This window comes from Zerene cesonia, chromosome 1 (genome assembly GCF_012273895.1).
Source record: "Zerene cesonia ecotype Mississippi chromosome 1, Zerene_cesonia_1.1, whole genome shotgun sequence".
Lineage (NCBI taxonomy): Eukaryota > Metazoa > Arthropoda > Insecta > Lepidoptera > Pieridae > Zerene > Zerene cesonia.
In genome coordinates, this window is record NC_052102.1 from 3,249,486 (window position 1) to 3,265,136 (window position 15,651).

At 31.3% G+C, this 15,651-nt stretch overlaps 1 protein-coding gene across 1 annotated transcript; it reads right to left on the reverse strand.

Moving 5' to 3' along the window:
- Positions 1–188: 188 nt before the first annotated feature.
- LOC119831670 (trypsin-7-like) lies at positions 189–6,813 on the reverse strand. The gene is made up of 7 exons (XM_038355156.1): positions 6,806–6,813; positions 4,878–5,156; positions 4,138–4,228; positions 3,127–3,237; positions 2,528–2,653; positions 1,780–1,910; positions 189–291 (listed from the first exon to the last, which is right to left on the reverse strand). The coding sequence occupies exons 1-7, from the start codon at positions 6,811–6,813 to the stop codon at positions 189–191; spliced, it is 849 nt and encodes a 282-aa protein (XP_038211084.1).
- Positions 6,814–15,651: the final 8,838 nt, after the last annotated feature.

Sequence of the window (15,651 nt, forward strand, 5' to 3'; positions counted from 1 at the left end):
TATATCCCTTAAACTGTTTAAACAGCAGTCGTGCTTGAATATCCCAGTTTTTATAATGTAGGCGTTAATCCATGTCCCATGGTGTTGCTTACAATTTTAACTTCATAAACTTAAACAAAACATGTATTCACTATGTACTAACAAATTATTAATCGCGCAGTTTCACACCGTGTAATAAGAGGTAAGTATCAAGCTTCTGGGAATTCAACAGAGTCTATATGATAATAATCATCGGAATTGTGCATAGAACAATACTTGCTCAAAAAATTCTTTGTGTTTAGTTTAATCCACCTGAAACAATACTTGGAATGTAATGATGATGATAATGATATTATGTTATCTGTGGTAATGAAATTATAATTTCTTTCATGTTATAAATACGAAAACGTTAGATAAACCGATGCTATTTATCTATTTTAATATCTCTCTCATATGTTACTTCGTTTAGCATTTATTTAGACAAAAAAGAGAATGTAAAAATTATTTATAGTAAGTAATATTATAATGTGTTAAAGGAGAGTGCATGAAGACTTTAAGATTATTGTTTCCGAAGACATACGTAGGTAATAAGTAAATGTCAAAGTAGGTTTTCAGACGTATAACTAAAAACCAACACCCCGCATTGCGCCAATCTTGCAGTAGGTAGATTATTAGATACATACAAAACATGTACAGTTTACGTGAAATACATAATTACAAATTAAGTCAGTTTGTTTTTTCGAAATCACATGACCAGCTGAAAAATGTGACCTGTCTCTTCAAATAGAATAGTTATTACATAAATTGTAAACAAGATCAGTTAATATTTACACTCTGGCTTCTTGAACTCAATGTGTCTGATAAGACGTCATAGAAGATAAATATGTCCTGCTTATAAACCTTGTATTAATAACATTGGCGATAGAGTATTAGTTCGCCCGTGGTTTACCTCGCGTGTACCTACTACAAAATATAATACTTCTTTGATTTTTGAAGAAGATGTAGTATGCATTTTTTTACGACTTGAGATGCTTACATCTCGTCAAATATTTAGTTCAGTTATATGTTTTTTTTAAATGAGGTGGCAAGTTATAGTAGGAAATAGATACATAATATTATAAATTTATTCAAATATAGTAGGAAATAGATACATAATTGAATATTTTTTTTTTATTTCAAGTCTATTTTTTGAGTTTCGCGTATGCAAATTAATATATTGTAAGTTTTCGAGGGTAAGGTATAAATAAAGAATATATCACGGTAAAAAAGGAATTTTTGTGTTTTCACGGTTTTTATTGTGGGAGTCGTGCACACTTCGGCACGAATTGGGCCAGCTCGCACTGGGGAAGTACCACACCCCCACAGAAAACCGGCGTGAAATAGTGGCATTGTGTGTCGTACGGCGAGGCCCGTTTCCTTTTCCTCACCCGTCCTAGTCCATTCCTTCTTTCCAGTCGTTAATCCTTTCCTTTTCCCTTACCCCATAAAAGCGGGCAGCGCATTCATAGAGGTACTACCTTTGCGAATGTTTATGGGCGGTGGTGATCGCTTACCATCAGGCGAACCACCAGCTCAGCTGCCCGCTATGACAAAAAAAAAGGCGACAGGGAAGAGAGCAAAATGAGCCCCTGAAACCCTCACTCTTCGTACGAAACGCAGTAGCTATATGTTAGTAATATCAACGCCGCTTATCTTATAAGGGGGTGTGGATCGTAGCTCGGTGTGAGCTGGCCTTAAACATGCTCGTCTCCCACATTAAACAAGTACATATCTTCTTATTAAATTATACTATGTACATACTTATTAAAGTATGAAATATTTGTAAGAACAGCGAAATGTGGTACTTGGCTGCTTGTTCCACCGGCGGAGAGGATACCGACGAGAGTTTTGTTGTAAATCGCACCTCCACCATTGTCGCTTAACCTACGTTGCTAAAACAATTGCATTAAAAATATAAGTATATGTCACAAAATAAATATTTATGATATGGCTACCTACAACATTGGAATGTTATTAAATCGTAAAAAATGGGGCCCACGAAAAATCTTAGTGAGAACCTGAGACTTCGTATTGGCGCGCAATGTGTTTAGATTAAAATCGGTCATTCTAATTGACAGTAATTGTAGGTTAAATAGATATTCGGCCTATGTACCAAGTAGTACGTAAGTATTATAATGCTTTCTTTCCTAATTCCTGAATATATTTAGGAAAAAACTATTGTTATTATATGACAAATAGACACTCAAATTTTATTTATTCTCTGTATAGATGAACAGCTAAACATTAGTCAATTAACTTACTAAATTAAATAAGCAGGTATTAAAGTGTGTGTTGGTTTGCTTGTCTTTCTTTCACATCGAAACAAAACTATTTAGTGTTTTGACTCTAGAGATAGGTAGTTAGGAGGCTAGGATTACATAAGCTTCTATTTAATGCGGTTAAATAAAACATATCATTATCTTGGAAATAATCCTTTACCACGCGGGCGAAGACGGGGGAGAACAGCTAGTAGGTAATAAGTGACTTAATTTTGTGCCGACCTACTTACAGGATTATATCTCACACAAAAGTTTGAGGGCGTTATCAGATGTCCGTACTGTTCCTGACATTCCAATTTCTCCACAACTGCCATTATGGAACAGAGTGGCATATTTTGGTACTTTACTACCTTCTCCTGTAGGTGCAATATAAATATAAGTATATAGTTCGACATTTAGGTAGATACATGTAAAATAACATAAATTCAATATTATATTCTGAAGTTATTATTTTTACAGAAAGCTAAATATAGTTTTGTGGTAGAAAACGGAGTACGTTTCATTCGATACCCGTCGGTTACTCAGATAACAGACTTCTATTGCCAAAAGACAAAATAGTTCCTTTGTTATTTAACAATTTCTGTACTTAAGTGCGTCAATAGGCACTGTGACTTGTAAACATGAATTATTTATGGTCATATAGTCAGAACATACACATAGTCGATAGCGAATATTTTTTGTAAGTGCGCCACCTAGTTACTGTACAAAGAACTCATTGATATTGGCTTAGAATATTGAAAACTTACGCAACGTAGTAAGCTTCCTTTTTCTCAGAAGATGGCGCTATAACAAAAAATTCAAAATACTTGAAACAGATTTCAAAACGTACTGGGCCTCCCCATCCGTATACATTCAGAGGAGTGTTAACGTGGAATGCGACATTCGCTTCTAGGAGAACGGCCTTTTCTACGCCGCCACCGTCTTCAAAATCTACATGTTCCTGTAAATATTGGATAATTTATTTCTTTACACACTGAAATTTAATGAAATATCAATATATACCCAGTGCTTTCTTTCAATAATTGTGATTGAATCATATATATATAATGCTATGTAAAAAACTTTTTTCGATAGTCATGTTCTGACACAAAAATTGTGACGCTAATATATATACTTATACAAATGGTAAATAAATTTATATAAATAATGAAAAAAAAAACACCAGATGTAAAATTTTAACTAGCTTTTATACGATATTCCGTGTTAAAATTAAAAACTTATTTACATATACTGCTAATATTTGAACTTTATATGTATAAAATTTTCTAAATAATGTTCTTGTCAACGATTACAGTACTCAAATTCAACCGAAATGTTTTTCAAAGCATGATGAAAGTTTGTCAGATCTCAGGTGCTATACATAATTAGGTAAAAAGTTAATAACCTTTTAAAAGCTGAAGAAATAAGATCGACTTTTTAGCATAAATTCTTTAGGAGGTTTGGTTTAACATCTCTAAAATTAAAACAAATGGCTAAAATAGTAGATACATAATGCTTACACTAATTTCGGTTATATTTAAACATATTCCAATTTTTGTTATAACGGTATCATTTCTATTGATGTTAAAATAATTGGACGCAAAATAATATTACTGGAAAGGCGATTGATATGAAAAATTATACATATATACGTTATGTTGATTAAGGACTTAATAAGTGTCCACTTATTCTACACTAATGATTCGCCCCGGCTTCGCCAGTGGTTAAAGAATTTTTGAAATCAGTCCAGCAGTTTACAAGATTAGTGCGTTAAACAAACTTCAGATTGCTTGAAAAAGTTGCTCAATATGTTGCTCAAATTTTTATCTTGGAATGACAGCAAGGTGAATGACTACCTCACCTGTAAAACCAACAGTGCAATGTCATTATCAAGTTTGTTTAAGTGTCGAAAATACTCGTGCTTTTTCAATTCAATCACTGTAATAACTTGCCTGAAAATAATTTTGTATCAATATATTAAGAAAAACCTTTATTTTTTATTACATACTTTTCCCTTCAACATACCAGGATCAAGATCGGGCACGAAGGAATTAATAACATACGTGAAAGTTTCATCGTACTTACTAGGATAAGGAAAAACCCGGGCAAATAGAATCGTGACCATATTCTGTATAAATCAACGTCTCCCTCACCTTCCGTACTCTCGCACAATTTAATCTCATGTCAGTTATTGTGTGGGGACACAGATATTCAGTCGTATGTTTTTTATAGATATATTGCAAAATGTATATTTTTTATAAATGTATATTATTTAAATATAAAATAATATTGGCAGCCATTATATTTTAAACAAAAAAGTAAATACTCCTAGCTTATACACATAAATTAACATTGTAGCAATCGCAATAGCTTTGTTAACTTGCCATGAGAAACTAAATGAATGTACCTATTTAATTAATTCAATACACAATAAAATCGTAGGACTTAATAAGTATATTTATAGTAAATATTTTAGTATTTGAAAAAAAAAGGGTTCCAGTAATTAGTTTCCTCAATATATCCATATATATTGGCCTCTAATCGAGTTTGAGACATCTTTATTCTCATCGGAAATTAATCCCTTCCCTTTAAATGCCTTACCCATTAGCAGTTATCGATTCAGCGCCTACTTTCACAGTAATCGGCTCCCCTTTGTGTTTTGCGAAGCAGCTAGCCGCCGTAATAACAATCCTGCTGCCCGTCAAACATCCAGAACAATACCAAGTACTATAAACTATTAAAACGTGATGCGGTATTTCTGTTATATTTGCGAGCAGATCACGTTCCGAGGTAGAGTAGGAATATGGAATGCGTCCCGTCTCTGGCAAGTAACGATACGACGACGTTCCAGCCAGTATGAATAAGATAATATACGTAAACCTGAAAATAAAGTTAGTTTTGAATGAAAAGTATATCGAATATTTTGCAATCAATATTTTAGATATTTCGGAGAATAATTTTTGTGGTTCTATATCTCCTCAATAAAAATTGTACATTTGAAACATGATGATTGTAATAATATTCAATTAGAAAATCACGAAAGATGTAGAATACTCTTGTTTATTACGTCTTTAAAAAAAATGTAAAGTGACATGTCGCTTCACTAACCCAAATTTGTTAATAGGATGTTATTCATTCTTGATTTTCACTTAAAAGTAAAACTGAGTTTTCGATAAATTTTGAGGCGACTAATTCAAAAATAAAAATTATTTAAATGATTTATAAATTAGTTCAAACGTATGAACCATAAAAAATAAATCGATACCGTGAAAAAAAAACAAATCTATGGCTTTAAAGATTGCAGACGGTTGTCTGAATATTCACCCGATTTCGATATATCATAAACTTCGTTTCGAAACCACTGAAAATTACATGACAGTTGGTTAAACGGAGCATGAAAGTTAGTATCGGAATCTGGTTATTTTTTAAGTAAATTTCGAAATTTCATAATGCTTTATAATTCTCGATAGTTATGTTTCTTAAACGCCTCGTGGTTTGAAATCTGTAAATCTTAAATTAAAAACCCACCTGTAAAAATGTGAAGTCATCTATAGGTACAATAAAAATTTTCGTATTTAATGCTTTGTATAATTTACATTAAAATTCTACGGCACCCATAATAAAACACAAATTGTTACTATTTTTATTGAATTTTTTTTTCACTTATTTCACAAACACGTTTTCGTCAAAACTCAATTCACATATTAAAACCAAATTTATTAACGCTGGCGACACCAGGTGTCATTTTGTATATAAATAAAGTAACAACTTATTCAATCACAAAGTTATTTCTCAGAAAAAATGTGTAATACTAAACCGATATTATGATATTACAAAATAATATGAATCCTCTCCGCAGCCTAAAGTAAATTTCGAGGCTTAGACAGTAATCCCTTATGAGTTTTTGTCCGGAACGTAACAGATTTTGTTCAGACCGGCTTCTCTTTTACTTCCAAGCCATATCCAAGCGGAACTAATCTAGTGTGCCTATTATGTACGGAGAACGAACACTGCCAGTGTTCTTGTAAATCAATATTCATTTAAAAATAAACTGTTTATAAATGCTATGCAGATTAGTTTATCAAGCGAATAAATTGGCAGTAGCATATAATTTTGATCATAATAGGTATTTCAATATATGTAGTCGTATATATTACTGGGTGTGAGTAATTTTGATAAGATTTTCACCATATATGTTCCCACTGTCTCCTATGAGAATTCAGGCCATAATCCACAAGTACAAATTGGCAGCTGTAACATGTCATCGAATTCTTAATTTTTGGTCATGCCGGTTTCCTCACGATGTTTTCCGTTTCGAGCAGTAGTATGTTTATATTATTAGTATGATTATAATGGGCAGATAAATTGAAAAATCAATTATATCTTACACGTTGGTCTGGTTCTCGAACCCTTTCGACTTTTCGATTTAAATCCGAATTCCCAACCACTGAGCTACCATTATACTGCTTGTGTGTATATTATACCCGTGTAATAAGGTTTACAGTACTGCAATGGTATTGTTTACTTACATAGTCATATTCAAAGTATGAATTTTAATGGTATTGATTTGTTTCAGCCGTTTGCCGCATAATAGCAAATATTTTCAAGAGTCGCTTGTTATCGTTAGCGAGATCTCGGCTCGAGACTTGATTTAAGTATGGAAGCGATAAACAAAGGGCTCTATAAAATTCTCAATCATACTTTGTAAGCTGTATGGCTGATATGGGGTTTATGTGTTCTGTTTATTGCGTTATATTTTTATTCGACGCTAGAAATTGAGTGGGTCTTAAGACGTTGGGTATAAGATACAGTTTTGATTACGTCACTTCGGGTAAAACATGTTAGTCACGCGTTATTATGAGTTGAAGAATTCAAGGGTACCCTCCACAGTTTGGAGAAACGTGTCTAAAACTATGTGCGTCTTTGTGCCATAAAATTCTCATCACGTCCGCGGAAGGAAGTCGGACGGATTTACTTTTTGTTTCATAATACTAGAAAAGTGTATAAGTCAACAGTGAACAGCGAAGTTCTTGTCTGTTTATTAAATTACAGTCTGCTCACATTTTATTTGTTGAAACTTACGGAAGTTATAATAATTTCCATTCGAAATGCTATGATTACTAGCGAAAACTTTTTTCTATATAATAATAGAAATACCAATATATAATCTGAATTTAAATTACTTATTTTAAATTCATATTGTATCTTTATCTTATTAATTCTGTAGAGTGTAGTTAGTTAACAAAATGTAAATAACTTTTAAGCCATAGTCAATTTACCTGAAGAATCGTTTATATCCATAATTGTTCAGTAAATAGATTCGATTCGCAACTGCAGTCTATACTTTCCAAATATTCAATATCAGAATCATGCAATAAAGATAATTGACTGAGTTATTTATCGTGATTGCCCTAACACTTCTGTTCATTCACGATAAAGGTCAGTCGCATTGATCAAGGATCCAGTTGGCCTTAACGATTCCAGACAAATTAACCCGGAGCTTTTACTAATCGCGTTGTGGTAATAACGGCCAATTATCGAAATTACAGTATTCAGAGTAACGTCTTTACAACTGCGGCGATTTTAATCTGAATTTTAACTGTAAAAATTGTTTCATCGAGTTATTTTGGTAACTCAAAAAACGGGACTAGATTAATTAAAAAAGTTTTGCACGAGGGACCAGAATATTTGATTAGGTCAGGATTATAACAATTTTCCTTTGTATTAATTAATATAAAGGTTAAACTTTATATAATAAGCAGTTTTATATATTATTACGTCGTGATATTATATTTTAAACAATCTGAATGAACAAATTAATTAAATATTTGTAAAAAATATAAATAAAGATAGAGATAAATTTCGCACAAAACACATAAATTTCAACGAATATGATATTTCTTTAACGTCTTTGATGATATTCATATAACACTTTGCTGGTTCTAACGACATTTGTTATTTTACCTGTCTCATTTGTTTTTGAGTAGAGTTGTAGGCATGGCTTTATCCAACCATCTGGTAGTGAAAATGTCTTGTTCTAGCAGATCTAAATTCAATGAAAACTTGCGCGAAATGAACAGGCTTAAAAATCTATTCTATTAAGTGAATGGAATGATAAAAACAACAAATTGTACAATTACATTTTTATTGATGCCGGCGTAAAACTGTAAAAACCGTAAGATTATATTCCAGCTCGCGAGATCGTCATCTATCGATAAATTGCGATCCGTAAGAATTTCTTGCAATTTAACGCATTATTATATTTTTAGAAAACGCTATGAATACACTGCAATTATGTAAATTCTCGATTTACTTTTACCAATCTTCAGTCAGGTGCAGTTTGCTATATCCGTTTTTAATTAAATCTAACCTAATCTAAGCCATCATATTGAATGTTTATTTTGCAATTTGACGGTTTTAAATCACTACATTGAAACTGAATTATTAACCATAAAACAATGCATTAAAATGTAAGCCATATGATCACAATTTGTCGACAGTTTACAAAACAGAGGTGACATAGATATTGATTTAATTTGCACATGGAACACAATAATATATTGTCTCGTACATGCACTTCTGTATAATTAAAACACAGTCGTGCTTATAAATTGCATTCTTGCATTGAGGTCCGTGAGTTTTTCAACACAGGATCATTACTCCTCTCCAGCGCTGAGCTATTTGGTTCGCCGTATCTCGAGTGTTTGAAACAAAAGTTTTTAAACAAAAGCTGTTGAAGTTTTTGCAGTAATATGAAATGAATGCTTTTGGTTATCTCCCGCTTTTATATCCTGCTTGTATTATCTTTTTATTTGTTTGGTAGATTTAAATGGAGAGTATTTAAAATTATATGATATCATCATTGGCAAAAGTATATATTTATGTTTTAATGATATTAGGATAACCAGAGAACCTTAAAAATAAAAAAATTTTAATTTATTCTGTACTAGATTTCTGTTCGAGGCTGCGCCCGAAAAGTGAACGGGGCCTATGTGTGTGGGCCCTAGGCCCCGTTCCCGTGTTATTTCAGGATAAAAACTTTCTTTCTCAGATCGTAACCTATCTTTGTACCAAATTTCATCCAAATCGATTGAGTGGTTTAGGTAGAAGAGGCAAACTGACAGACAGAGCTACTTTCGCATTAATTGATGTTGATTTGCTGATTTGTTTGGTGTATTTCTATAATTAACTCAAATTTTTAATATGTTATGAAATTAAAAAGTATATGAGTCACGAGGGACAAAGTAATAAAATATTTCCGTCAAAGTGTTTTCCTTTCATTGAACGCTGAAAGCAAACTAAACAATAAGAATTGACTTTCTAGTGCGTTCTCCACTTAAAGACCGCAACATTGAGCTATTGGTTGTTTTTTTAAGTCAATTTATTTGAAGACTAGCTGCGCCCCGCGGTTTCACCCGCGTAAGTCCGTATCCCGTAGGAATATCGGGATAAATAGTTGCCTATATGTTATTCCAGTTGTCCAGCTAGCTACGTACCATATTTCATTGCAACCGGTTCAGTTGTTTTTGCGTGAAAGAGCAACAAACACGCACACATCCTTAAAAACTTTGGCATTTATAATATTAGTAGAACTTCGTAAATTTCCTTTCCAATCAGGTTGCCTGGCAGAGATTGCTGTTAAGCAATAAGGCCGCCTCTTGCACAAACGATGTCTTTTTTTTCTTTTTATAGTATTCTTGCTGTTTGTGTCTAAGTTTGTGCTATTGCACATACGCTTTATTAAGCGTTATAAATAAAAATAAATAAATAAATTAGTAGTAGGATGGTTTCAGTAAAAAATAATATATATTCAACTTATATTACTGAAGCTATTTAAAACACTCTAACATCAATCTGCGAAAGAAATAAATAATTGAAATTAGAATAATTTATCACTTCTATGCTCTTTTTAATATTTTCTATTACAGGCAGGCAATCTCGTGGTATTGTGATTACACACTAATTAATCCCTCAATTTATAATTATTAAACAAAAATACACAGTAAATAGAAGGACATTGAAGTCCATTCATATGGCGATATAATCATACATACTTTTATTAATTTACATAGATTGTGTTTCATATAGTTTTAAGAAAATATTTCAGATTTAATGCTGATAATTTTAATGAGTTTAGTTTATTTATCCTTCCACTTTAAACTGAGATTGGTACTTTCATAAAATATACACTAGGGTGTTGTAAAAACAATATTATTTTTTATCTTGCTTTACTTACTTTTGTTAAAACAAAGACGTATGATTAAAATATATGTTACATTAATAATTCTTATAAAATAACTGTCGGACGCAGCTGTGTAATATACATTAAAAAAGGTATTCTCTGAAGTAGCCCATCGTCGTCTGAGTTGTCAAATATTTTGTTTACATAATGTGGGCGAGCTACGCGGCGACACGCGAGGTCTCGTAGCTTGCGGCAGTCACGCGAAGGCCTCCGACTGTAGCGGACCGCTACGTCGACCACTACGAGGACTACGCGGCTACGTGATGTGGACTTCGTGCCTTTTTTTGGCACTGTTCGTAGCAGTTCAAGGACGTGCGGTAAGAATGACTTTACTATTTCATTGTTTTCTTCAAAATTTACTTCGTAGTATATTTGTTACGTTTTATTTTCTTTGAAAATATTGAAAATAGTTGTTGTTTCTGTGATTTAACTTTAATAAATAATAATTTTGTTAAAAAAAAAAGCAACAAGCTTAAACATTTGTTATATATATATTTTCAAGGATAATATTTTTTCGAGTAAAATAGTTATACAATAAAACTACTATAAATGAATCTACTTTTTATCTATAAATATGAAATCAGTCTTCAAAGAAAGAACATAATATTGACATGAAGCTATAGTGTTTTTAATTAACAAATCCTTTTTAATTTTATAAACGCGAAATTGTTTTTGTTTTTTTTTCTTAAACTTATTATTATTGAGAGATCGTATGTTATGATTGTCTGAATATAGTAAGGATATAGGATAGAGAATGATAAAAACTAATTACTATCTCGGTGAAAAATAACATTTATTTGATTAATATGGTACATTTATATATTATTTGATGTTAAATTGTTTTCCTTTGAGTGCTTAGTTGCCGTTTTTTACTCACCCACGTTTAGTTATTTCATTCTATTTTAAGCCAAGCGATAAGACCGCTTTTTCTTGTGTTTTTTTAAATGCACTACTTCTTTATTATGATTTATTGGTAATAAAGACTTTCTTTCTAATTAAAATTTCATTTCATTTCATCATTCGGTAAAATTATGAATCCGATGCGGGTACGATACTTATCTTTAAACGGATGACGGATGTAGGCAGCAGCATAGCATAAATCAAAATAATATATTACATTATAGGAGAGGCATAATCTAAAATGTTTTGTGGTTAATCTGATCTGATTTGATTTGATTTATCCAAGACAAAAAACAGCATTTTTTCATGGGGGTACACCAAAAAATAAAAAATCGTACTTAGGAGAATAAAGAAGAATTGAATAAACAGGTTTCACCCAAACTACTTAAATTAACTCATTTTTTATCATTATATGCATATGTTATATAATATATAATAATATCAATATATAATAATATCAATATAATTTTATATATGAATAAGTATCTGAATACTTCATTAAATAACTAATTAGCAAGGCCGTTTTACTTGATAAAGCAACGTATCTTAGAATACATTATAAAATACCTTGAACGGGCTTTTGCGTCCCCCATACAGCGGCTCAAAAGGAATCGAGTCAATGAATATGTAGCATTTAATACTGAAACGTTCTTCGGAAAATCATGCGAACGCAAACTATAGATAATAATTTTGGACAAATAAATAAGTTGCAATCATTTCAATTTATAAAATCATTTGGCAGAATAAGGCCGCAACGTTCTGGCCATAGACAAAAGGAAGATGAAGGCACGTTCTAAGATACAACCTTTTTTTTTTCTTAAATCCAAAGCTTAAGTTCTTAGGAACGAGAAGGACGACTAGAATGGATATAGAGACTTTTAATTTTTGTTTCAAGACTTAATCCAATTTCGTGTTCATTTAAAAATTACACGATTTTTTTTTATGTGGGACTAGAGCACAATTTGGCACGAATTGGGCCAGCTCGCACCGGGGAAGTACCACACCCCCACAGAAAACTAGCGTGAAATTGTGGCATGCTACTGTATTCTTTATTTATGTTATTCTTTTGTAAGATTCTATGAATTTTAATATTTCCAAAGCTGATACAAATCCATTGTACAATCTGCCTGGATCGCTAAATTATATAATCCACATCTCAATAATAATTATTCAATTTTCACATTTTAATCACAGACTCAGTCTTATTAAAATCATTTCTCTGTAACTGCTTCTTGTTTATTATATAATCAAATCTCTTAATTCAATATACAAACAATAGTAGAATCGATTGGCTGAGTTTGCTCTATGGGATACTGGAAAATTGAAGTACAAACAACGTCTCGCGCTCTCGATATCGTCTTCAAACGGAAATCCTGTTTATAGCGGAGGCGAGATGAAATCATAAAACAAAATGTGATGAAATGACATTACTTCATTTATCACATTTTCTGTCTTGCGCACAAATTACTCATTTAGAATTCGGGACGATAGGAAAGCGAAAATACGAATTGCTAAATTTAATTTGTCATTGAAGTATTTTTATAGCCGTAACTATACCTCAAATTATTAAATCTTGTTGAATATAAAAATTTATGTCTTACAAGTATTATAGAAACCTATATTGAAAATCTTATTTTTCAGGCCGAAGAACCTAATTTAACCTAAAATTACATGTTTATATAACGCGTCTTACATTTGCAGACTTATCAATATTCAGGTCTCATACCAGTTGGTTTCGGCATAAGATATTTGGTTCAAACTCCTTTATAATATTACAACGTATTTAAATATAATTTTTATTTGAAACATAATTAATAAATTGAAGTCTTATGGCGGTTATATTAAAAAAATATAGGGCTAATGCTTTTTTATCTGCGGGATGTAAATTATACTACGCACGACATTTTTAATTACGTTATAATTGTATATACATGTGAAAACTTGTAATTGACTTTATTCTCTTTTTTCGCTTATGCTACGATTGCATTTACAGCTTTAAGTTTTCTTTTAATTAAATAAGTAAATAAATAAATAAATATCTTTATCGTAATTGTACACTAAGATAATTAAACGAATATCTTTAGATATAGGAGTTTAATTTAAAAAATCAGTAAATGATATTATAAATGTGTACTTATTTTCTTATTTAATGTTTACTTTATTGACTAGCTTTTAAGTAAATCTTTGAAAATATAGTACACTAGTAAACGTGGTTTGGTAACAGTATAACACGATAATTTATCCTCAAATGGATTTCTGGTTTGTTTTTAGATCAAAGGGTAGCTTATTTCATTCCAGTCCGGTGGTTACACAAAATTTCGTCATTCCCATTCAGCAGTTGTATGTAATATACATTCAGAAAATATGATCTTGTATTTATAATTGTAGTATGGATTGCAGCATGACCAACGCAATAACGCCACATGTAATCTGCATAGGATTTGAATTATGTATCGTTTTGAATGATAATGGCTAAAATTACAATGACATACGTGAACATACTATACGTAGTGTAGCGACTTGCTCAAATGCCGCATGCGTACAATTAAAGTTATGGGGCTATAAATGGAGCACGATAAACTATAATTGCCTAGTTTAGACTTAACCGACTATTGGATTGGATTTAATAATCCTTAGCTAATGTTAATCTTGTTTTTAGCATCTGGTATATTCATTCTAACCGCCCACTTTTCCGTTTTTAAAATTATTTATAACAAATTTTACCAAGCTTCAACACAGGTCTTTGAACACGTCTTTATCATGTTTGTATTCTTATCAAAATTAAAAAGGCTCATATCTATAAAGCGTAAAGTAAAAAGCCTCTTTATAGTAAAAAGTATTAAGCCGTCTCCCTAATACCACTAAACCAACATTACTCTGATATAAAAGTTATCTTTAGTAAATGTTTTATTCCGTTTCCTTCATAAATCGTAATTCCTATTCGCTTAAAGGTGCAAATCCTACAAACAAGGTTTCTTAGAAAATCTAATGTGTATTTCTTGATTACTTTTATATATATTTTTAACGAACATTGTTTGTTTTTGAACATTTAAACATTCATCTATTAACATTCAACATTCAAATAACACTACTAGTCGAATATCTTAACAATACTATGAAAAAACAGGTAGTTAATCTACAGAGTTCAATTTATTTATTTAACTATCGTCAGCGAAAGTTAAGTTTTATTTGTCTTTTGACAAATAAATCCAGCTGCAGTTAAAAGCTTGTAAATATAGAATTGCTCAGAATATTACTATGATAAATTATCAGGTAGTTCTTTTATATATTATTCGTTTATAGCAACTTTTTCTCAGATCTATGTTAAAGTCACTAAGTATATCATATTTCACTCGACAAATAATGGCACACGACGCCCTATTTCCCTTTACATCCGTCTGTTTCCATTGACTTCTTCCCCTAAATTAGCATCGTTACATCTATTCTGAAGAAAATGTATGTATCAATATAATATATGTGGGATGTAATACAGATAAAACGCAAAAAAAAAGTAATTTTCCTCTGCCATCACCGAAGTGCTTTTTATGCAATTACCTAAATCGAAAAGCATAACGTTTCTACGAGATGTTTTAACGAAAATCATATACATTTATTAGCCCAAAACAGTTTACATTTGGCTGATGCTATGAATTTAACATGAGTTTCGGTGTCGGTTTCTTTTTAAGAATTTTTTTACCTAATCCAAAATATTTAAAATTGTAATAGTTATTTTAGAATGATACATAAACAATATATAATGTTATCACGTTTGAATCAGTTGAATATAAAAAGGAACATTTTACTTGGTCATCAGTGATAGCGTAAAGACTTAATTGCTAAAGCAAGTGTGGATACAGTAATTGGATTAGCATATCAAAGCGATTCGAACTTAGCTCGTTAATTATATCTAATTGAGCTATTGGCGATCACTAGATCAGGCCTTTCATTGATATAAATTTAGACAGACAATTTAAACACACGGACATAAAAGAATTATTATCTTAAGTTTATTTAAATATGTGTGTTTGTTATTAATATGAAGCTGTTATTTACATATCCCTACTAACAATAGATAAAATGACAAATCTGTTATTTTAAGGACTAACCCTAATGTTTAATGCTTCCGTTCTATCCACTATTTGATGAATATTATTTCCATATTTGAAGCGATAATTGTCATCGAGATTTTTTTTGTTATCTATTCTATAACATTTTGTTCAGCCTGCCTACCTC